General features: G+C 47.2%; 4 protein-coding genes across 4 annotated transcripts; 1 reads left to right on the forward strand and 3 right to left on the reverse strand.

The window, feature by feature from the left end:
• Positions 1–544: 544 nt before the first annotated feature.
• LOC101774535 (50S ribosomal protein L19, chloroplastic) lies at positions 545–3,770 on the forward strand. Its single transcript, XM_004975448.3, has 6 exons — positions 545–810; positions 991–1,164; positions 1,265–1,459; positions 1,555–1,641; positions 1,713–1,846; positions 3,174–3,770. Exons 2-6 carry the CDS (start codon positions 1,006–1,008, stop codon positions 3,274–3,276), a joined length of 678 nt encoding a protein of 225 aa, XP_004975505.1. The 5' UTR covers positions 545–810; positions 991–1,005; the 3' UTR covers positions 3,277–3,770.
• A 649-nt stretch (positions 3,771–4,419) lies between these two features.
• Positions 4,420–6,162, reverse strand: LOC105914764 (formin-like protein 1). The gene is made up of 3 exons (XM_012847430.1): positions 6,158–6,162; positions 4,846–5,500; positions 4,420–4,431 (listed from the first exon to the last, which is right to left on the reverse strand). Exons 1-3 carry the CDS (start codon positions 6,160–6,162, stop codon positions 4,420–4,422), a joined length of 672 nt encoding a protein of 223 aa, XP_012702884.1.
• Positions 6,163–6,286: 124 nt separating this feature from the next.
• LOC101775332 (probable protein phosphatase 2C 39) lies at positions 6,287–11,575 on the reverse strand. The gene is made up of 7 exons (XM_012847714.3): positions 11,299–11,575; positions 10,970–11,154; positions 10,754–10,870; positions 8,833–10,128; positions 8,477–8,741; positions 8,099–8,222; positions 6,287–6,890 (listed from the first exon to the last, which is right to left on the reverse strand). The coding sequence occupies exons 4-7, from the start codon at positions 9,994–9,996 to the stop codon at positions 6,572–6,574; spliced, it is 1,872 nt and encodes a 623-aa protein (XP_012703168.2). The 5' UTR covers positions 9,997–10,128; positions 10,754–10,870; positions 10,970–11,154; positions 11,299–11,575; the 3' UTR covers positions 6,287–6,571.
• Positions 11,576–23,229: 11,654 nt separating this feature from the next.
• LOC101775742 lies at positions 23,230–24,485 on the reverse strand. Its single transcript, XM_004975451.4, has 2 exons — positions 24,332–24,485; positions 23,230–23,986 (listed from the first exon to the last, which is right to left on the reverse strand). The coding sequence occupies exon 2, from the start codon at positions 23,959–23,961 to the stop codon at positions 23,626–23,628; it is 336 nt and encodes a 111-aa protein (XP_004975508.1). The 5' UTR covers positions 23,962–23,986; positions 24,332–24,485; the 3' UTR covers positions 23,230–23,625.
• Positions 24,486–24,852: the final 367 nt, after the last annotated feature.

Consider the following 24,852-nt stretch of genomic DNA (forward strand, 5'->3'; position numbering starts at 1 on the left):
AATCTTGTGAGTTTACAGCAACCTGCACTTGAATCATGTCAGTTTACCAAGTGGTTCCGCATCACCGTCGGAATTCAATGTTCACGCGATGCAAGTCTTAGGGCCAGTTTAGTTACCCAAACTTCCAACTTTGACACTATGCAAAAAAAAGATTTCCCATCACATCAAACTTACGGTACATGCATGGAGTACTAAATGTAGGCGAAATCAAAAACTAATTGCGCAGTTTTGTTGTACTTTGCGAGACGAATCTTTTGAGCCTAATTAGTCAATATTTGGACAATAATTCATAAATACAAACGAAACGCTACAGTGTGCTAAAGTGCTACAACAGTAATTTTGCATCTCTAAAGTTGGGCAACTAACAAGACCTAGTTCCTTAAAGTTGGGCAACTAACAAGGCCCAGTTCCTTAAGGTGGCCTGTCCATGGCCTGAGCAGGGAGGCGAAAAGGCCGCTGACGGTGATGTTGACCCCGAACGTGTATGTTCTGCAGTTTGGCCCATCCAAAGAGGCAGCCCATGATGGCCCAACCGGCCAACCCTGAACCAGCACATCGCCATTCGGCCATTTCCCCTCCCGGCCTCTCCTCTCCCCCCGCCGCCGCCGCTGGGAGTCGGGAACAGATTCACCGTCGCCGTGCCGGACGTCCTCCCCACCCCCGTGCTGCTCCTCGAGCTCCTCGCCGCCGTCGCGCCGGTCGTCCTCCCCATCCCCGTGCCGCTCCCAGAGGTCCTCATCGTCGTCTTGCCGGTTGCCCTTCACGTCGCCGCGGCGGTCGTCCTCGTCCCCGCATCCCTGACTCCCAGAGGTAAGGCAATGGGGCCATGAGCAGTTGAGCCTGGGCATGTGTGTTTGTCTGCTTGTCTTGTAGGCGGCACGTACCCTTTGTAGAAATTGCACATTAATACTCGTGCATTCCTGCCTTTCCTCCAGCAATGGAATCTAACTGCGTGATTTGATATCAGTCTAATGTGCAATTTCTATGCAGGGCACGGGCCTCAGGATGCAATCTTTGCTCCGGAATGTCTGCCGAGCCGGAAGCCGTGGAGCTGCTGCGAGGCTCCGGGAATTTGCTGCTCCTGTAGCCACACAGCCGTCGGTTGCCCAGTCATCCCCGGCCATCCAATACCAAAAGCCTTACGGATTCAGTCGTCTTACCGTGGTAGGATTCTTATTAGAGATACACGCTGTGGGGATTCCCCTCTCGAAGTGTTATTCTAATTTGCCCGTATCCTTTCTACGGGATCAATTTCTCTGTGCAGAGTCAGATCATTCTCCGTGATGGTGTTCCTGCCGCCTCTGGTTTCTACGCGAGAGCTCTCATGATGAGGGGCCTCTCAACGGTGGGAAATGCTGAGGTTGCTTCCAGCGAGGATGATTCCAGCTCTCCTGCGGTTGAGCACCCCATGCGCATCAAGTTTAAGAGGCCCGACAAGACTGCCAGGCACATTATGAATGTAAGCTTGGTGCTACTTTCAGGAACTATCTAACATCCAGTGACAGTAATGTTATCACAAAAACATGAAGCATCTTATGTCGTTTGACTTTGCAGATCTTGAACAAAGAGGCAGTTGAAAAGGTCCGCTCCGAGAGGGAGATTCCTGATGTCCAACCTGGATGTATCATTCAAATGAGATTGGTATAGCAATGTGCATTCCTGCTTCAGTCTATCTCTACATGTTTGTGATACTGATCCTGTGAATTAAACAGCAAGTTCCTGAGAACAAACGGCGTGAGTCTACATTGAAAGGGATTGTGATAGGAAGGCGTAATGCTGGGATCCATACAACTTTCAGACTGCGTAGATTAGTAGCTGGTGTTGGAGTTGAGTCTGTCTTTCCGCTGTAAGTGAAACCAAACATATGCGCTCCTCTTTATTTTCTCCATTTGTTATATTATGCTGCTTCAGTTTGGAACTTATCATGCTGAGTACTGAGGTTGATGTATTTACTAATTCTGTAATATCGTTGTGCTACCAGAATTAACATTCAAATCAGACAATCATTCAACAAACACTAAATGCCATATTTTTAGTAGGCCATTTCACCCTGTCTGTTAGGTGGCAGACAGCATGTTCTTATTCTTTTTGTGCATAACCTTACAATGTTGTTACATACCAGGATAACTTAAGGCTAGTGAAAGATGCGTAAGTCCTGCATGAGAATGATAGTTTGGGTGTTTGCAAAACTAGGAAAACTGTACTCAGGTAGTCAGTTTCGGTGTCATGCTGGTTTTTGCTGACTTCCTACTGTTCCTCATATTTTCTCATTCACTGACGAGAATAATGGAACTAGCTTCATTCTGGTCCTTCCCTACTATGTCATGAACCATGCTATGGTACATATCCAGTTAATAACTCTTAAGTGAATGATTGTCTGGTACCAAGCAGTAGGCACATATTAATTCCTTTGGCCATCTTGATGAATGGTTGACATAACTGCTTGTGCCCTATGAGCATCCTATTACAAATGGAGTCTGTAGTTTCACAAACAAATGATCCTGTTATGTTCAAATCTCAATCGTTCTGACTTCATAGCATCATCTTTCTTTGCTCTGTGGTTGCTGCAGAAATAAATACATTGGAAGAATGATACAAGTAATACTCCCACTGGTAACAAATAGCTAGCATTTAGGTCACTAGGACCCTAGTTTGACCATTGATGAATAGTATTAAATGTATGCAAATATAGTAGCGTCATAACTTTTTAAATTACTTTTTGAAGACAAATTGAGCCATACTATTTTCAAAAGATCATTTGAAAACATTCAAAGAGATATTGACATCCATAGTTTAAATGTGTTGACGCACATAATCCAAATTGATTGCTATTTGTGACTGGAGGGTGTAGATTCTATGCCTTTTCTTCATTTATACACCGGATTTGTTTGCTTCAATTTTATTCAGAATAAGCATAAGCTGAAGGTAAACGTCAAATATTACATTCCCATGCTGCTTTTGCAAGCATATATAATACTGAACCTCTTGTGCTTGTACTAAATTACATTTTTCATAGTTTGAAGGGCAACCCAGCTTTGTTACATTTCATAGTTTGGAGGGCAACCTGCCTTCATTATGTTTTGTTGTTGACTTTGTACCTGCCTTTCTCCTAAATAGCTATCAACTGTTTTGTTTCAACTATTTTCTTGATGCAACTTCTCTTTTTCATTCAGCTACTCACCAAACATCAAAGAAATCAAGGTCTTGGACAGGAAGAAAGTCAGGAGAGCTAAGCTGTATTACCTGAGGGACAGGATGAATGCACTTAGGAAATGAGACAGGTTCAACTTGTTTTTAGGAATTTGTCCTGTGGATTTGCATGGTTTCTGAAGATGCAAAAATTGCAGTTTGAGAATCACATTGTTTAGTTCCAGTTTTGAAAGGCAGTTTGTAGTTCCATGCTTGGTTTCAACTTCCAAGCAGCAAGCACCAGTAGAGATACCGCTTTGTGATTCATAGTTAACATATATGGATTAGTCCTATCTGAGTTGCAGATGCTACTGTGGCCTCAGCGCAGAAATAATCTTGCCCCCCGGATCTCTAGCTTCACTTTATCTTCAAATGTGATTCTCCACCTGTTTCATTTTGAGGACATTCTTATTAGTACCTGTTTGTGGTTGGCACAAGAAAATTGTAATGTTTCAGCTCACCTTCCTGCTGTCAATATCAGCAGTTCTCTATCAACTCACTAGTGCTTGTACGCAAGAAAAAAAAAGATCTTATGATAGTACAACGATTCGATCAATACTACTTTTAGTTCCATTCAACAATATTTTTCTAGTGCATTGTCTTTGTCTAGCAGTCCTAAACTTGCTGGTAAATTTACCATTGTCCCTGGAGTTGTTCTATTCGTTGTGCCAACTGATTCCCAAACCCTAATTTCAGTTTGGAGAGTTGAATGTTGCGTGGAATGCGCTATATAGTAAAATATTGTGCTCCTCTTTTTCTTTATTTTTTACTTATCTGAATAAACTTAAGGTTATATATTCTTTGCAAATGTTCTTCTCCTGATTTCAGTATTATGGGCCAATGTCTCCTTTACATCGTAAAACATCTGAAACTATAGTGCAGTAGCTGTGTAGGAGCGCTACAACTACATTATCGATGAGGCTGCCATTTTTTTCATGTTGGGTCTCAGCTGGAAAACCTTGGAGCAGCACTTGGCTCATAAATGACCCTTCAAAGTTTCTTCTGCCTATATACCTCTGTAGCAATAAATATTAATAAATTATCATTGTAGTCTTGACCATATGCTAAATAAATGTTCTGCCTGTATACCTGCTGTAGCAATAAATATTAATAGATTATCATTGTAGTCTTGACCATATGCTAAGAATAAATGATCAATGTTAGTTAACAATAATACGGGCCTGTTTGGGAAGGGGGTGTTAAAGTTTAACACCCTCTTTTAACACATTTTTAACACCTTGGCTGCCAAACACAAGTGTTAAAGATGAAGTGTTAAAATTTAACACCTCTCTTTTCATAAACACATGGAGGGGGTGTTAAAATGTGCTAAAGGTGTTAAAAGTGGTCCCTCTCCCTCTCTTTTCCCTGGTTGCCCCCCCCCCCTCCTCGCTCCTCTCTCTCCTCCCCGCCACCAATGCCGGCCTCCTCCTCCTACTCATCCTCTCCGCCTGGCCGGATCCGCCGCGCCGCCCTCCCCCCTCCTCTACCGCGCCGCCCGAGCAACCGCCGCGCCCCCTGCTCTCGCTCCCCATCCTCTACGCGGCGCTCGGCGCGGCGCGCTCCTCGCTGTCGCCCGTGTCGTCCTTGGCGCCGGGGTGGCAGCGGCGGCGGCGGCGGCACCGGAGGCCGCCCGAGCCGCCACCGAGGCTGGCGTACCTCATCACGGGCGCGGGGCCCGAGGACGGGCCGTGGATTCGGAGGCTGCTCCGGTGGATCCAGGGACGGGCATGGACTCGACGGCGGCCTTGGAGGACGGCGGGTTGTCGCGGGCGCGGGCGAGGCCGCCGGCCTCGATCTGCCGAGGAAGGACGCGAGCGCGAGCTTGGCCACGGAGGGGCCGAGCTTCTTGGGGTGGTGGTGGTGGTGGTCGCCGCCGCCGCCGCCCCCGAGGAGGCCGAAGCAGGAGGCCCGGCGAGGGATGGGTGGTGGGGCGGCGATTTTTGCAGAGCGCCGGCGGCGGCGAGGAGGACCATGGTGGTGCAGCGCGCGCGCTGCCCCGCGGGTTTGCCCCCTCGCACGGGCTAGTGGTGGAGGGGTGGGCAACACCAAGGCAGGGTACATCGGCTGGTCCTGCCCCGCCGGCATCTGCGGCGGGGGCGGCACCGGGAGCGTCAGGAAGAAGGGCGGCGGCACGGCTAGCTGCGCGGGCTGATCCGGGAAGAAGGCCTGGCGGAGCTGCCTCCTGGCGGTGGCGAGGGCGTCGAGGCTGTTGGCGCCATCGACGCAGCAAGTGGCGAGCAAGATGGGTAGCAGCAGCTGCAAGAATTGCCAGGAGATGGCATTGTGATGGAAGAAGAAGAAGCAAGTAGAACTGTAGAAGAGGAAGCAGGAGCAAAAGCTGCGTGTGTATGGCGTGGTGTGTGTGATCGACAGATCTTGGAAGGGAGAGAGAGAGAGAGGAGGGAAGGAGGGAGGGAGGGAGGAAGAGGAGGTGAGGTTTTGGAGTCGCTGGCGGCGGGGGTGCCGGTGGTGGCGCTGCTGTTGGGCGCCAACCTGGCCGCGGAGCTGGGCGCCGCCGCGCGCGTGCGCCAGGAGCGGTTTGGGAAGTTCCGCTCAGGGGAGCTGCGAGAGGTGGCGAGCGGGGGGAAAGGGAGCACTAGGAGGGGCAGTGCGCCGGCTAGGGAAGAGGGAAAAGGAGGGGCATTTGGGTCATTTGCCACCAAATGTGCTAAACTTTTGCATACTATCCAAACACCTCAAGATGCTAAAGTTTAACACTCCATTTGAGGGTGTTAAACTTTAACACCTTGTTAAACTTTAACACCCCTTTCCCAAACAGATCCTACATAAGTTAGAAAACAGAATAATAGCTCCTTTGTTTGCCTCCTGCTTTCCGGCGTATGAAGGTTCGCCCCTCTACTTATCCTACCAAGCTTGTTTTTCTGCCTTGATATTCAGTCCTTGACCTTGCAGCCACCAGAGATGGTGGCGTTGATGCAGTTGAATCGAGTTCATTTTCCACATTTACCTCATCACCGTTCTGTTACCGATGCAGCTACTTAAAACTTAATACTGCTACTTCATACAGACATAGTACTCAAGTACAGATAACTATGGGCTCTAATCAACAGCTAGTTAGGATTCATCAGAGAATAGGAATCATAAAGAAATATCCATTTACTAATATTAAGTTCCTAAACCGTGGAACAGAGCCGAGCAGAACAGCCTCACGCTAAACAACTTTACATGCTCATGCCACCAGCAGCTAAAGGCGCCAGCACACATGCGATTCATGAATCATTTCAACATCTCAGTTCAGCCCGGTGCACATACGCGCCCGATCACGGCCGACATGAACACGAAAAACACCTTTCACCACCATGAACTGCACGCTTATTCGGTTGGACCGGACGACAAGCCCGCGTCTCTGGCCACTCTACGCCTAGTACGGCTTGAGGCAGTCGAAGAGGCGACGATGCTCCGACGGCCAGCCCGCAACCGCCTCTCCCGCCGCCGCGGCAGCCGGCGACAGCGCGCCCGCGGCCGGGGATCTGACGCTGGACGGCGACGCGGCGGTCGGCGTCAGGCACTGAGCCGGCGCCCGCGGGCTCTCCCGGCTAGCCAGCGCCGCCTGCCGGGACGCGTCGGGGTTGCCCTCCACCTGCAGCATCTGCAGCTGCCGCCGCCTCTGCTCCCTGCGCTTGTTCACATAGTCCTCGTGGATGAACACCTCCATCTTCTCCCTGACCTCACTACTAGCACTACAAATAGTTACTACTACTAATCACTCTTTCAGAGTTCCTAAGATCCTGATGAGAAATGACACTTGGAGCTGAAGAGGGAGGGGAATGTTGCAGGGCAGAACTGCACTTGTATATAGAGTGAGTGATTGATTCATCATCAAGGAGGTCACTGTCAGTCGCTCTTAACTTTAACCAATTTCACAAGGCAGCTGCAGACTGCAGTTGTCTGCCATTAGTCCATGCCAAGTGTGCAGTCCACAATGGCACGAAAAGGTTTAACGGCATCACCAGAAGGTCCGACGCCACATAGCTACGACTGCGAAAGCGTGCCTGGCTGTTTCTGGAGAAATTAAAAAGAGGACTTTCTAGTTTTCTAGCAAGTGCCATTTCCCATGGCTGTTCCTTGGTCACATCTACTAGGATGGTATTCTTAACCAGAATGTTGCTGTCATCCTTGACGTGCCAAGAACACGAGAATTCGTGGTGTACGTTGGCGTTCGAGCAGGACAATGGTGTGCTCCAGGTTAGACCCGGACGCCGGCCGGTTGCTGTCCCTGTCCATGTGGAATTTTCCCTGCAGAGAATGGGGAGGTGGCTGCCTGCTTGCCGCGGCATGGAATCGTGGATCAGAAAGCACAAAGAGCTAGAGTCAGAGATGTGGGTGTGTGGTATGTGTGCCAAGATCCATCACCCACCTCATAATATCTTCTCAGGATTAGTGGCCAGTGATATCAGCAATCCTCCACATTGGACTGGCTTCTGAATGGATCGAAATTCCGGTCCACGTCTAAATGTTTTCCCCTTTTTGTTTTTAGAGATAATCAGAATTTGATGATATCTTCAGATCAGAAAATCCAGAGACTTCAAATCAAGCAAGTTTGCACCACCAGTCATATTTTAGGATTGACAAGCAGCAATGTTTAGCAGGGAAAGATTAACAAATGAAAACTGAAATTGTTTGCCGTTTGCTTCATGGATTCAATCTCAAAGAAGAGCATCCATGTTCCAGTCATGTACAAAATAAGCCAAACAAATCCATGTGAACCTTTTGATTTAACAAAAGGTTTTGTCCACAACCAAAATTCCAAAAGGATGTATACAGATTTTTGGTTTATTGACTACCACACCAGACTAATCAAAAACATATTATTCGAAATAGTTGTTTGCCAACACCCACAAAATTTTACCAGCTGATAGCTCCTCTGTTTAGCTCGCCATTCTCTCACAAGGAGGTTGATGCAGTCATTGTCCTCTGCCCATTTCCAAGGATGATAACAATGACAGTCACGTCATCGTGGTACTTCCTCCTACTCCCAACAGGTATCCTCATCAATTCTTCAGCTGTTAAAGCTGGAAAAAAGGGAAGAAAGTATAATTAGAAATTAGCCTTGATGCATGCCGATTTTGTGGTTCTGAAATGATTTCAAAGATGCTGATTACATGGGAAGAAGGATACAAATACTATCATATAAATCCAATTTTTTTAACGTAATATGGTAAATACATATGCATGTTCGGCTCCAGAATAACTGATCTGCACAGCTAAAGCCCACTCACTATTTGACATTTTGATCGTAAAGTTCATAATATGTTTTGGAGAATACCTGCTTCCCTGGCTGCTTTGAGTATAAGTTGCTCGATGAGATATTTTGCTGGATCCCCCATAGGATTATCATGCATGAATTGATAAACCAACCGAACAACTTCATTGTTAGTGAAGAAATCGAATAAGCCATCACTACCAAGAATGACAAACAAATCATCATCTGTAACTTTGTGACTCAATGTGTGTGGATTTGTATAAACGTAAGGTGGGCTGCTCAGATCACGAACACGGAGAATGCCCATGAGTGCATCATTTAACTTTTTCTGCAAAATGACAGATAAAAAGGTATGAATTTTACTTACAACTGTAAGGATGATATGAATTTTGTTCTCTTATCTAAGGATCATATGTTACCTGCTTTAGATATCCAACTCCAAAAGCACGAGTGACCTTCAGCTTTCCTTTTATTTTGTTTCCCCTTACAACTGAAGAATCGTTGGGGTGATCGGCTATAAGTTTTTGGTACTCCAATGGATTTTCAAGTGAGTGGGTCTCTGTTAATTGTGTAGCCTTTAAGATGCCCTTTTCTGCATATGGCATGCTAGCAAGCACAGCTCTACTATCCCCCAGATTCAAGATGCACAAATCTGTTCCGTGAAGAAGCACAACCAGAACACAAGACCCTACTGATACTAAATCTGGTCTATCATCCATCTCTTGCTCAACCATGCACAAAAAGTCATTCTCAGCTTGCTCAACAGCAGTGGAAAGGCAGTTCAGCACACCAGCTCGAAATGTTTCAGAAAATTTTATATCTTCATTTTCTGCAATTCTCATGGCTAGTGTTAGCTCACTCTTAACACCACTAAGAGAGCTTTCTGAAAAATTATATAGACCATTTTGTTGCTTGATCCGATTCTCCAACAAGTATAAGTAATATACGATGTTATCATATAGAGTTACAGCTAGAAAATCAGCTGCATCTCTCCCATTAAACCCATCATATATTCCACAAATCAGCCAACCATTTTTCTCTGAGCACACAGCTTGGACTCTATCCTCCCCAGCAGCTCCGCCAGCCATTTTCACCTCTGTATTAGTCAGAAAATTGGATGATACAGCAGTTGGAGCGCTGGACCTCCAAGTATTTTTACTGATTTCAAATATAGAGCTCTCAGGGCTGCCTTGTGAGGTGGAGAACGAGTCCAATCTTGACATTGATGGAGAAGAAACAATTTTTCTAAAGGAATTCGGAGAATCTAGTTCTGGTAAAATTTCTTCACCGATAAGACCCTTGCAGATATTTGTATTTGCCAGTGTGAAATTTGCACTTATTGCAGCACCAGACAAACAAGTAAATGAGCCATTTCGTGACCGCATCATGGTATTAGTGCCAAATATGTTCTTAGGAGAGATACCATTCTCATGATCATTTTCAGAAGGAAAACTTGGATAAGAATCACAGTGGTATCCAAAGCTGACATTGAGATTGCTACAACTCCTCACAAGCATGTCTTCTTCCTCAGAGCTGATGCTGTGATCACTATTGTCCCTATAAAACAGTTCTTCGTCCACCATGTTTTTGTAAAGAAGTATAACACCAATATGATGTAATATTGCTGCAACACTTTGTTTTAAAGGTCCTGATCCTATTCAAAGGCCATGCCAAATACTACTTCCTTTATACTTGAATGGAAACGCGAACCAAACCTGAAATAGTAGTAGGATTGTTACTGGTAGCATGTGAGCAAAGGCACATAGGATTATGTACTGCAAACTTTTTCTGACGTCTTCAATACAGTGACATATAGTTCTCCTTCATGTTCGAAGGAACAATTTAATGTGTGTGTGAATTAGTCCTTCCTACTATTTTGGTCAATTGTTTTGACTATACGTCCAGCCAAATTTATAAGAGGTAGACAAATTACATGCCAATTGCCATGAAACCAATGAGAAACCTTGAGTTTGACCTGTGCAGGGTGCCTTGTATTACTAGCCTGTTAAAACTCCATAAATGGTGAATATCATTTTGACTGCAGCCTCCTCCATCTCGAATTGTACAACCATAGATAAACTAATTATAATTGTCAGCCCTTGCTGCAAAGCTACCAGACTTAACTGGACACGGTTTGCAAAGAAACACGACATGTTCCACAAGAGTACAAGATCTACTTTTATAGAAATATAATAAAGGGAAAAATAAATCTCCACCAAAGCAATCAAGAACACCCTCAGGAGCCAGGAGACAAGAGAGGAGCATGAGGGTAAATGCTCTCGAGTCTTGAGCAAGGCAAGTAGTAGGAGGAGGAAGGGTAGCAGCACACAGAACAATAACCTGAAGTGAGAAGGGGTTGCTTCGCATAGGAGCGGAGCGCACGGTTGCTCGATGGACTTCACCACAGCGGCTGTGACCAGTACCCCCACAGGAACTAACCTTCTTCTTCGCGTTCACCTGCGCACCACCACACGAGAAGAGCGATCAGATTAACCAAGCAAGCAGCCTGTAACTAATAGACAGATATAAATAAAAAAAATCATGACCGGTACTTACAGATGCATCCATCTAAGTTCAGAGAGATGGGAACCGGGCCAGGCGACGCAGCCGCTTCTCTCCCCCCATTCCTGAGCCCGCCACCCCTCCCAACGCGCAGCAAAGGAAAGAAGAGACCAAGCCAATTCGCCTCTAAGAAAAAGCGCCGCCCGTTCTTCTCGAAGACCCGGCCGGCCCTACCGCAGCTTTACGGAACACGAATCGAGAATCAGCATACCGGAAAAGGGGAGCGCGAGCGAGAGATTGCGGTTGCGTGCACAACTACACACGCATCTATCAGAACAGAGCGCGGACCGAGGGAGCAGAGGAGGGACGATTCGCTGGCTCACCTCTCCCGCCACCAATCACCGAGGAGGCCCCGAGCCGCCAATCCAAGAAGAGCCGAGCAAGTTGAGCGCGGAGGGACGACGACGAGGGCTGCGGCGAATATATTGGGGTGGTCCGGTGGTGGCTGGTGGGGGACGGGGCGAGGGAGAGCCGGAGAGGGAGGGAGGGAGGGAAGCAAGGGATTCACCTGGTTTTTTTTTCTTCGTTCCTGTTTTGTTTTTCTTTTAGCTGATGAGATCTGACTGCTCGCTGTGATCTGATTGGATACGCCAAATCCAACCCATGTCGTCGCACCGAGCCATGCTGCTGCTGTGCTTTACCGGTTTTTACCCTTTTCTGCGGCTGGGAGTTGGAACTAGAAAAGCGTGTGGGCGTGTGGCCGCCTGCGTATTATGCGCGGAGAATGGTTGTGCTGATTGGCACGGGCGTACGGTGACTGATGGGGTCTTTGGGGCTAGGAGCAAGAGGATCTGACGGCCTGGAATGGCCATGTGCCATCCGACCGTCCAGCGGGCACGATAACTTCACCTGGCAACAAAGAAAATGGGGGCACGATAACTCCAACAATAACATTTAAATCAAAGCTTTTAAATCAAAACTTTTAAAGGTTAAAAGGGGTTGTCTATTTTTTAAGGGTTACAAAAATACCTCCAATTCCAGCAATAGCCCTCATGGATAGAGAGCTTAATAGAGATGCTCTATGAATGGAGGGTGGAGGAGTGAATTTGAAGGTCCTCCCAAAATAGGGACACTAACAGAGGGTCTGCTGGAGTGTGATTCTTTTACCTGACCCTCTAAACTTGGGATAGGAGCTGTTTGGAGCGTCTGTTGGAGTTGCTTTCAGCCCGCCGTCAAGGGAAAGAGAATGTGACAAAAATTATGTAAAAAAAAAAATCTAGGCATGAGTATTGAGAAATGCATCAGAAGAGTAGCATGTAGCGAGTGGTCGAGCGGATATGTTGATATCAAATATAGGATTGAAACTCTTGGAAGAAACTGAGGTGATAGGCTAGAGGCTAGGCACTGATTCGAGGTTACACAAGATCATAGCTGTTTTTATATTTTTCAAGCATAGTATTTTTAAATTATGAATATTTTCTTGGAGGCTTGGTACAAAGTTTTCATTAAAAATAGTCATTCAGGGTTACCAAGTTGGTTAATTTAGACTTCGTACTTCAAGATCTGCCCAAAAATGAATAGCTCACATTCGGATTTAGTAATGATGAACTACCCAATTACAAGCAAATCAATGAACAAAAGCAAATGAATTTGCAAATCCAATCAATGAATTTGCATATGGAGATCCATACTACAAGGAAGAACTCAAGATCCATGAATTGATTCCAGTAAATCTCCACAAATCGAAGAAATAAAAGCTTAGAACCTTCGACCCTCATTGCGAGCAACAACTTAAGCATTGGACTTCACTGGTATTGACATTAGTGCGTCGCCACCTCGCCAAGCGCCAGCTCCCCATTGGAGGTGGAGGAAGACGACGATGCTTCATGTGACAGTAAAGTGGGTGTTTGCGGAGGTGATTACACGCAAGACAAGGAGGGGTGCATTCGTGTGGCTAGGGACCTAGGGTTTAGTTTGTTGGTTGGGCTCAATTCAACTGAAAGTGTGCTATTGAGCTGATGCGCTTATATTTTAGATAACTGAGTCTTGTACGTACTTTAATTCAGGTTGTTTGAGCTATTATCGGGATTCAAAACCCATATTTTTTTAAAAAAAAACAAATTTGATTGTTCAGGTTTAATTACGCTCGTTTTTTTTTTGCCCCCTGCATAGTTTCTCCATGTAACATGAACTTAATTATCAGAAAATAACACGCCTGAAACTCTCGACCACATCGCGCACACATGCATACAAAAAAAAAAATTGCTCCGCCAGTTGACCTAAGCTGATCATAAACTATATCGTGCTTGCAAGTGCCACAAATTATTGATGAGCCGAGTGGTCGACGAGAAAGTGATATGTGGGGCTTGAAATTCAGTCGGCCAATTATTCTTGGCGTCGTTAGTTCAAATAATTTACGCTTTTTGAATTGTTCATGTCATATATGTAGCTAATTAAATTGGCTAACGTTCCTGTATACTACAAGCATGTCCGCGTCTACTCAACATTTTCCTCCCATGCCTACGCCGTCATACAAAGGAGTCGATCAAGGACAGCAACACTTGATCCTGTCAGCTTCAGAACAGCGCATACCCGGTTTTACGAAAACAAAATTCAAACTAAATATGGCTGGAATCGACATGAACGACGACTATAATATTATAAATAAATAGAAAGATAATCCAGTTACGCAAGGATGCAGTATTGTTCTGGGATACTCTAGTGGTTATAAGGGGGGCCTTGTCCGGATCAAGCGGACTAGACCACTTCAAAACTGAGTCTTAATCCAATTGATTCCTTTTGATTGATGGTGCGGTTGCAGCAGTTGCACAGCCTGTTCCTGCATGTCAGTTTCTTTGTGCAAAATCGGGAGAAGATACTGGGAGAAAGTTTTTTTCGCTTCTCCAAAAAAAAAACCCCAACACAAATAGTGTCGATCTGCTTGCTCAAAACGAACACTGTTGCAGAAATTTGTCACCTTTTGTGACAATTTCAGCATCTTTTTCCTGTTGAGAAGCTGAAACAAAAGCTGTGCCATTGTCCATTGGATTCCAGTCGTCGCGAGTAGCTAGAGATAATCAACCGGCTTAGATCACATTAACTGGACTCCAAAAGGTCCCATGAAGCGGCACATGCACGGCTCCATTTTTAAGCGCGCGACACGTACAGTCCGTACCACTTGACTGCTTGTCAGTGCCTCATCAGTGGGAGACGCTGTTTCCGATAACGTTACCGATAAGCCAGCCAGCAAGAAATACTCCAGCGCTCCGTGCTCAACACACGCGGCCGATAGCCGGTTGGTGATACTATCTGCATGTGATCTCCTGCGGATATATCCATCCCAATCCAAACGATGCGGCACAAATTCTCAACACCAGGTTCACTGCATGCACCCCCTCGATCGGCGCCGCGCCTGCTCTCGAACGTGATCAGCGCAGCTGCAGCTGCAGCTGCATGGACAAGTGTGTGTGCGCGCGCCCGCGCTCTCGTCTCCACCCGAACGCGCCCCGCCAAGCTGCAAACCCTGTTGGCCTTTTGATCGATGGATCCTGCAGATTTCATGCGTCGATCGCCTTCGTCTCCCCGCGCCTTTTCAGCGACCCGGACTAGCTCCTGCTCCTCGGCGCTAGATTTTTTCTGAAGCGGGGTTGTGGTTGTGGCAGCCACTGATCTGAGCTGCGCAGAGCACCGGCCGGCCGGCCGGACGGATCGGACGCGAGCACGACGACAGGGACGCCGCGTTTCGGAGTCGCGTCGCGCGAGAGCGACACCCCAATACCCCATCCTCAAATTGCCGCGTCGCTTTCGACCCCCGGGGCCCCGTACGCACGCATTAGATCGGATCGCGCGCCCCGGGAAGGGTAACGACCGACCGATCGGGTGGTGATGGCAGCGGCGACAGCGACCGCGGGATTACCTGCGCGCGGCTACCCGTTCCTTCCGCCCGCCAAAGGTCAACAGTGCGATCGATCGATCGGCGGAGCCGCCGGGTCGCCGGCCGGGGGCACGCGCGCGGCGCGGGGAAGGCGACAAGCGAATCGATGTGAAAAGAAAAGAGGAACGGACGGAGAAGCAGCTAGTATAGCATCTTTCTTTCTGTCTGCCGCCTGTCCGTCCGTCGGTCTCTCTGCTCGCGTTGCCCTCTCCGACGCATGCACATATGGAGGGAGTTGGTCGCGGGAGATCTCGTGGATCGCGGGACGTGTGTGCTGCGCATCGGCACACGCGGCGCCTGCGAGCTTCACACGAGTGCTTTTTGGAGTCTTCGGAAGCTGCCGCGCACGGTACCAGTGACCCTTTCCTCGAAGCTACTGCTACGACTAGTAGTATCATGGTTCATGGAGTGCAGCTGAAGCGTGAGTGTTCGATCGAGTCGAGCAGGGGGAAAAAAAAATCTTGAGACGATATATCTGAAAGACTGGAACTTTTGTTCTCTGATCCATAACGGTTGGCAAAGTTGCACGAAACAAGTTGCCAGTTTCGTATGGGAAAAAAAAAGAACTGCATGCTACCTGATATTTTGTCTGAGCATCGCGAAACAAGCATGGCAAAGGGTTTACAGCAAAGTAAACGCACATACGCCATGTGATGTCACCTGGACCTACTTCTTTTCAACTTGCTGTAAGTTACTATAGTTACAAGATTCATACAAGTTAAGAAACGTCGTCATGGCAGACTACAAGCAGGTGATTAAAGATGATAAAAAGAATCCATCCAGACATTTACCAATAGTGGTTTTCAATGATCAATAATGCAGCTGACGCCATATGCTACTGCGCCAGAATAGTGTCAAGTGGGGCGAGTGGGGTTTACGATAATCTCGTTTTGTTTCACCAGCTCGTCATGTCGCCTTGACACTTGTCCGTTGGGGGCATCCAAGGGCCAGCTCGTTGCCAGACCCTAGCCTTCTAGGGGGGCCGTTCATCTCTCTATGTGTGATGCTTCTAGCAACCCAGGGAGTAAGGTCACTAAGGCCAGTGAGGCCAGGTGTTTCTAATTCTGCATCTTCTATCACTAGTGCACTGCCAAATTGTTTGAGACCAGCGCGTACGGGAGGAATAAGTTAGGAGAACATATTCCAGTACGGGCATGAATTATGTGAGGACGAGAACAAAGAATCTTATCCCTGCCGCATGTGAAATCCCCTCCATTTGTACCTTGATTATGTTTAAAGATAAAACACATATGATTTCTCCATCCGCATCTCTTTTTTTCCCTTTCTGGTCATCATGCATGCAGCCTCGTCAGTGATGAGGTGCACAGCCACGGCCAACTTTGCCTTGTGGGTGCACGCGCTTGTCTGTCCCTCCGAGGCATGTGGCCGTGCATGGATCGATGATTGCACAGGCACCATGGCACCACGAGGCCTCATGGGGTTTGTTTCAGATTCAGAACTGCAATTTCCCCAATCGTCGAGAGCATGTTCTCGGAGTAGATGGATCTGTTCGTAGACACTATTAGTATGATCGGACAGAAAAAAGGATCTGGTATCTGCATGTGAAGTGAAGAATGAAATGGGGTCTGCGTCCTGTGCTGCTGAGGAAGGCCTAGGGCCCAACTCCAGCGCCTGCATGCTCTCTGAGGTCTCTGAATCCGAGTAAACTAGCAGGCTGCACTTCTTTCAGCCTGAATGTTTTGGAACTCCCTGCAGCTGTGCATCCCTCGTTTGGTTACCACACAAGAAGAACCTGAATTCCCAGGGCACGTGTTCGTTTCAGACTTTCAGAGAAAAGAGACGATCATCGCCTCCCCCTTTTTGGTTACAGGAAGCTCTTGATTCGCCTGCCTGTCACCGACGAAGAACCGAAACTTTCCGGCCAAATGAGAGGTCGCGGGGTGATACGATCTGGCGGCACGAGATCACACGTTTCAATTCCCTATTTAAAAAAAAAAGATCACACGTTTCAGGACGAAAAAGATGGAGCAGGCACCGGCCCTTCTTCAGTCCTACTCCTACTCATGACGCCCATACAGGACATGAACAAGATACTGGCACAGAATCAAATCTCCAAGGTGCTGCAGCACACCCCCTCCCTCCTTTCATCTCGCCTTTTGGTCGGGAGGGGGGCAAAGGTATGATCGGCACGAGGGCAGTGGATTTGGTTCCAGCAGAAACAACGATCGTCCCTGTGTCGGCGGCGGCGTATCGTTTCTGCAACGCAACACACGGGTCAGATCAGTAGATGCTCCGGCATCAGCTGCCATGCATGTTCCTTCAGTTCCCGGGAAGGCTGAGGCTCCATAGGTTGGCAATTCGTGTTTCTGAACAGAGCATGTGATGTACCTTGCAGATGCAGGGATACAAGGGATGCAGATGGCGAGATGCAGACACGGGCAATTCGTTCTCTTGTACGTTTGTTAGCAACGGAGTAATTGGGGTGGATTTGAAGAGAGTTGGGAAGAACAGATGAATATATCAGAACTAAACAAAGAGGGAGTGATTGGGGTAGATATGGAAGAGAGTTTGGAATAGCAGACGAATAGATCAAAACTAGAACGAAGAGGAACACACGCCACCGTTTGGGCTAAGCCCACTCCAAGCCCGAATAGAACTTGTTGGGCTGCTTGGCCCGCTTACTCTTTCGCACTGGTTGCTCTGCTTCATGTAGAACATGTGGTTCACTGCTGAATGCTGATCAGCAGGGGCGGAGCCAGGATATGCTCAAAGGGGTGCTGATACTCTTAAACTTAAGCTAACCTCATGTTTTATATGCAAATTTGAAGACAAAGACTAATATTACATGCAAGTGCATGGCCTGCAGGGGGTGCTGCAGCACCCCCAGCACCCCCTGCTGATCAGGAATACTGGTGATAACAACGTTTTCTGCAGGATGCACCTCGAGATCTTCGCGTCTCCAGATCAGTGCCTAGAAATCAAATCATGCATCTGGCTTCAGAGACTAGTGCAAAATAAGATATTCCTCCAATGGTTTCCATCACCCGTTAGACCAAGAACAGCTCAAAGCGTCATCATTGTCACTTTGTAAGTTTAAGAACGGGTATCTTCACTCACACTTCTAACTCCAGGGCAACTACTCTGCGGATACCCCAGCAGCTCGTCTGATCGTGGCTTAGTTAGGATCGTGTAACAGCTCTAAACATGATTAAGCTAAGCATGTCATCATGAGCATCATTAAGCATTAATCAAAGTTTGTTAATAATTAAAAATTACTTAATGGTGGGAGTTCATTTTTTACCTGCGGACAGTCCGCCCCTTAGGCCGGACGGTCCACCGTTACACGTCAGCACATTGATCAACGGTCATGCACGATCCCGATCAACTCCTTTGCCACATCACTCGCGGACAATCCGTCCCTCACTCGCGGACGGTCCGCTAGCACATCCCGGTGAGCGTCGCAGGCACAGAACTTTGGTGCCGCGTCGCCCCCGCGGACCCCACACGTCAGTCGCACCCCTCAGCCCGACCTGAGCATCTCCCAGCTCTCTCTCTTCCTTTCATTCACCCCCACACACTCTCTCTTCCACCCCAAACTATGGAGGAGCTTCCTAGGTCCCTCCACCATTGAAGCCCCTCAACCTCACCGGAGCTTCGCCGGAGGACCGCCGGAGCTCGACGCCGACGTGCTGCACCACCTCTACTTCATTTTCTCCCTTGGGCTTGGAGCTTGGAGCTTCCCCAAGCTCTTCTTCCTTCATCCCCAAGACCTCCCTCAAGGTTCAAGTCAAGGATGACCTCAAGCTTCCCCAACGCCACCCTACACCAACCTTCAGCACCTCACCAAAGTTATAACCATCACCAGTGAGCCATCTCCATCCCCGATCCGTTCCCTATTACCCTAGATTTTGAATCCATGGAACCCTTTAGAGCCAAATCACTATTGTTGACCTAGAGTTTTGAATCCTTAATGCATGTCCAATATATCTTCCTAGATGAACTCTAGACACTCACAGGAACCTACAGAAACAAACCGCACCCCAAACTGACGTCGGAGTCGCCGTCAGCGAACCACGACAGCGGTGCGGATGGTCTGCTTGACACCCGCGGACGGTCCGCCAATTGCACACAAAAACCAATAGAACCTTTCATTTCCACCTCCCGGGAACTTTTCGTACTGCCAACGATCCGCCCTTGGTGGCCGAACGGTCCGCCATTCAACCGCACTGCCAACCGAGTCTCTGCACATCTTTTCAACCTGTGCTGATTTTGAACTGTGGACGGTCCGCCCCTCACCCGAGGACGGTCCACCATTCATTTTCAAAAAACCATCCATTCTGTCTAGTTTTACCAAAACGGTCCGCACTTAACCGGTGGACGGTCCGCCCAACAGTCCGCCGTTCAAACCGGACGGTCCGCCACTCACGTTCCAACACCTCTAATTTTGCACTTGTATCACCTACTTATATATATGCTATAACTAAACATTTATATGATATTATAGCAATGTCAAATCATGATTAAACATGTCATTCTCATATCATTTGCAATCATTCATGACATATTTATTTATCAAGTATCATTGCACTCGTGTAGAGATCGAAACGCCGAAGCGAGAGGAGGGTGATCCTGAGCCGGAGCCTGTCACTGACGACGCTTCCTTTGAGAACCAAGGCAGACACCTAAGCATCATTTTTAACCCTATTTTGGATCAATGATGTATATGTGTCTTGTATGTGAATAAGTTACTATTATGTATATGTTGCTTAGCTCCTACTGGATGCATTATCCATCCTCGAATTAGAATAACTCTTCTAGGAAAGTATGTTTGTATAGGTGTTACGAAATTAATTGCTTATACATGTTTAGCTTCGGTAGAAGTCGAGAGGTGGTAAGATCACCATCACTCGCAAGTTACAGGTTGCTTGTTTAATTAATACTTGAGTAGCCATGAATGAAGTAAAATTTGAACAACTATTAAAGATGAACCGAACTTAAACAAGTATGGTAGGGTCATGTTGAGATTGGAACTCACTTGAGTTAGACTTGTTTGAGTTGATTAAGGACCGGGACTTTGTTGCCGAGTTCTTGAGTACTTTTTCCTACAAACCACATGCTTAATATGGGAACGGTAAGTCAAGTAACATAAGTTGCACCTTGCCTTGACTGGATTCAGCACGGAGTGGGATGAGGTGTGATCGGTCGTGTCTGGTGCACCTATCCACTTCTGGCTGTTCGTTCATAGTCGGGTGTGGGTATGTGAACGGTTGGGGCATGAATTAACACTTATCCTCGGCCAGGGGTATGGTCGTTGGTCTCGCGTCTCGTGTGGGAAAAGTTGTACACCCCTGCAGGGTTATAATCTATTGCAATAGCCGTGCTCTCGGTCATTGAGCAAGCTCTGCTTTCATTGTAGAGTTACTGAATGGAGTTCATGGAAGATTGAGCTTATATTTATGATCACATTTACTTATTGGAATTACTTTATGCTTGACTTAGAGATCATAGAATACCATGTCTTTTGCTTATTATAACTTTATCAAATGTAGATGCTTTTATGCAAATTTAATTTCCAAAACTATTCCTTGCTACTTAACCAAATGCATCCTCCTTGAGAGTCGGGTAAGTATATATCCATAGTTGGATAAGACCTACTGAGTAACTTTTTGTACTCACGGCGCCACCATTAAGTAGTTGCAGGTGAGCCGCAGCCGAAGGCTGTCTTTGGGTACTTCTTTCCCGCGGACGGAAGAGCAGGTAGGAAGTGATGGTCATGGCTATAGGAAATGCACTATCAACATATAGTGTTAACCTTCTTATTTTGTGTTGTATCGTATGAGCACGATGATAGAACTTTCTGCTGCAAACTCCATGAACTTGTTATGTATGTGAACTTGAACCTTTTTATGTATGGATTGCTATATGGTGATAATGTTATATTGTTGTGCTTGTGAGGTGTGTAGAAATCCTGAACAATGCTCATGATATATCTTAAGGAGTTATTCTTATTTAATAAATGGGTGTAACTTGGAGGTTCCTCACAGATCGCTGATCAGATATGTCCCACATCATGAAACACCTAACAAAAGCATGCGAATGCTGCTATTTTCAGTTCAGACCACGAGCACCACAACCAATTTTTTTTTAAAAGGATTAGGAGCACTGCTATTCATTTAAGACAGGAGCACCACAAAATAACTGATCGATTTCATGTGGAAGATAACGATAAACGCACCGACAGGGCAGCCACCAAACTTGTGTTACTTGCTACTTTTGCTAAAGCATCAGCATGCAGCTATCAATCTGGAACACTCTGTACCATGCGAGTGTGTCCTTTCTTTGGTAAATGCTGGCGCTATCCTGCCCCAAGCAGAAAGGTTTGCCTTGGTCCGACCAAAAGAAGGCACTGTAACAATGCACAGTTAACCTGTTCGTAACCAGTCTAGGCCGAGCAGAAGAAACTGAAAGCATCGCTGATCCTCCTGTATGCTGTATCCCTCTTTCTGGAGGCCACAGAAGTACCACGTAGATGATGATCATTCTCTATCACTTCTGCAATGCATCTTTGGTTTTACATGCCTTTGCTCTGTCAAAACCTCTGAAACCTGAACACAGGAAGAACGTAGAAACTTGCAAGACACGGGTCTAAACTGATCTCGTCTGAAAGTCTGAAGCCTTCGTATGAAGTGGTGCTACTGAAGCTCTGGTGCGTACCCATTGTTCTTGAAAGTCTGTAACACTTCACCGAAACGATCTCTCCATCATTCGGTGAACTGAACAGGACTTTCTTCAGCTTATATATATCTTTCCTAAATCTGAACGAAATCGGTCCGAAGTTGAAGCAGCACTTGCATTGGCACATGCTTCTGTTTAGCAGCTACCAGAGACCGAACACAGGACCAGCACCCAACCAACAACATACCATCCAGCTGACACAAACAATGCATTCTATGATGCCATGGTACAGTAGGACCTGCATGCTGCTTAAAGCAAGATAGGGCTAATAGTACCTTGATTACTGATTAGCTACGGATCTTGACATGCCAACCGTCTCCTCTCTCCTGCCAACCAACTTCTGTGCTGGTGCAGCAGATCAACATCGCAATAGCCTTGGTTGTATTGTTGTTGTTCAGCTATTGGTGCATGCGTGTTACCATCAGACTGATGCAGCTAATACGATGGAGGACGAGGCATTGAGGTCGGGGAGCTGTCAAACAAGGAGTGTTTGGGTTTTTTAATCCTTTCTAAAATTTCCATCACATCGAAAATTAGAAGTATTAAATATAGATTAATTACAAAACTAATTGCACAGATAGAGGTTAATTTGCGAGATGAATTTATTAAGTCTAATTAGTCTATGATTTGACAATATGATGCTACAGTAAATATATGCTAATGATTGATTAATTAGGCTTAATAGATTCGTCTCGTGAATTAGCCTCCATTCGTGTAATTAGTTTTATAATTAGCTCATATTTAGTATTTCTAATTAGTATCCGGATATTCAATGTGACATAAATTTTAGCCCGAACAAAGAATCCAAACACTACGGGGACGGATTGATCCACGCAGGCTTCGTCAGAGTGCTGTGCACAAGCATCACACGAGCCACTAAAGAATCACGGGATAACCAATCCACATCCAAACAGAACTTGACTGACAGTGACATAGAAGAATTTTAGGTGAGATGAACTGAACTAACACATAATCTTTATAGCATTTTGGGCTGTCAATCAGATGTTTGATACTAATTAGAAGTATTAAATATAGTCTAGTTACAAAACTAATTGCACAAATGGAGTCTAATTCGTGAGACGAATCTATTAAGACTAATTAGTCCATGATTTGACAATGTGATGCTACAGTAACCATTTGCTAACGATAGATTAATTAGTGTTAATAGATTCGTCTCGCGAATTAGACTTCATCTGTGCAATTAGTTTTGTAATTAGCTCATGTTTAGTCCTCCGAATTAGCATCCGAACATCCGATATGACCCTACTAAAGTTTAGCGCATCGTATCAAACACCCCCTAATGTGATCGATACCTTCCACCATCAGAGAGATCTGGATATCAATCTACTAAGCTCATATTTAATCCTCCTGATCCGAACATCCGATGTGATCCTATCTTGCGAATTAAACTCCATCTGTACAATTAGTTTTGTAATAGTTTTGTAATTAGCTCATGTTTAATCCTCTGATTAGTATCCGAACATCCGATGTGATCCTAGAGTTTAGCAAACACCCCCTAAGCTAATGTGATCGATGCCTTCCACCCTCAGAGAGATCTGGATATCAATCTACTAAGCTAATGTGACTGACAGGCCCATTTGTAGCAACAGTGATCGATGCGCTTCCAAGATCTCCCGGACATGTTAAAAGCATCGCCAGCAGCAACAGTAACTAATCACAGCCCTTGCAACAAAGCGTGGATTTAACTGAAATGGTAATTACACACAAGAAGGCCATCACACATACTCTACCAATCGGACTTGTTCCATTTCAGTGGAGAGGGTGGACTGAAGCAGGCGAGCGGGATGCGTAGCAGAAAGAGCAGGGGATTTTCCTCTGACGAGGGGCCATTCGAGGGAGATGGATCCATCCATCCCAGCAAGAAGCCGAGGGGAAAATAAGAAAAAGGAAACGAGAATTTTTTGCCGATGGCATCAAGATGAAGGGAGGAACAAATAAGCTCCCTTTCTTCTGTCACATAACAGAGACTATGTTCTTTTTCCTTCCTCCCTTCTCTCCTCCTCTTGCTGCCGGCGGTGGTTCTCGGTTCAGATTTCACATTTCAGAGAGACGGGTGCCGTCACTGCGCCGCGACGGTGCGGGAGGACGACGGTGGCACGGCCGGCGGAGGCGCGGCGGAGGTGGTGGCGGCCGGGGAGGGAGGGGACGCCGGGTGGCCGTGGCCGTGGGAGCTGCTGCGGTGGAGGCGGCACTTGAACGACCCAGCGTGTGTGGCCGGGGCGCAGACGCACTTGGGCGCGTGGCCGTGGCCGTGGGCGGAGGAGGCGGACGACCAGCTCCTCCGCATGTGCTTCGGCGACGCCGCGGCCGCGCCGGTGGGCGTGGTGCTGTGGTGGTGGTAGTGGCCGTGGAACCTGCCTTCCTCCGCAGCGGTGTCCACGTAGTTGGACGCCATGAGCTTTCCTGCCTCTTTCCTGCCCCTGCATAGCCAATCATTGACGCATTAGGATGGCAGATTAAACACAAAGGGATCTCTTAAAAACTGACAGTACGCAGGATCTTCGTTGGTGGATAAAAACTAAGTTAAGCCAAACACTTCATCTGATCAATCTGCTTTGCCTACACCTACAACAGTTCGCCAACAACTCAACGAGCCTAGTTGGTGGCGATCCGTTTCAGGTTAGTGCTAAACTTTTATCGAACTCCACAAGTAGCACGTAAGACGTAACATACTAGAATAAAAGATCATAAAAAGAAGGATGGAATTCTCCTAGGTAGGAGTAGAAGAACAGGAGAAGGAAGGCTTCGTAGGACTAGGAGCTTACCCGGAACAAGAGAAATAAACTGCGGACAGGCAGGAATCGAAGCAGAGGAGGGAGGCGAGGTGCCGAGCGCGGCAAACTGCGTTCCCCCCCGCGAGTACCCCTCGCTTTATACAGGGTTCGCCTGCCCGAGGGCAGGATCGGCCGCTGCCCTGCCCAGGATTCCTCTCCCGCGCCCCCGCCCACTGGCTCCCCGGACCCACCCACCATCTCGGCAGGTACTGTACGTTACCACGGGTTCCACTGGTTTTGAAACTAATCCCGCAAGCAAAGCGAGGCGCCAATGGATTAGCCCTCGTCCCGGCACGGCACGGCCCCGGGCGCGCCGTGGCAAAACGGTCAATCCGGTGGGTGATTTTCTTTTGGCGGCGGTTTCTTTGAGGTGGCGGGAAACGATGGGCTTGGCGGGTTGCGCAGCTGGCTGGATGGATGGCCAGGCGGATCGCGTCGGTTGCGAGCAAGCACGCCAACGGGTTTGGCGATTTGCCTGCCGCCGGCCTCGGGGTTGGAGGCGCCGGGAACGG

The sequence above is a fragment of the Setaria italica genome, chromosome VII, assembly GCF_000263155.2.
Source record: "Setaria italica strain Yugu1 chromosome VII, Setaria_italica_v2.0, whole genome shotgun sequence".
Classification (NCBI taxonomy): domain Eukaryota; kingdom Viridiplantae; phylum Streptophyta; class Magnoliopsida; order Poales; family Poaceae; genus Setaria; species Setaria italica.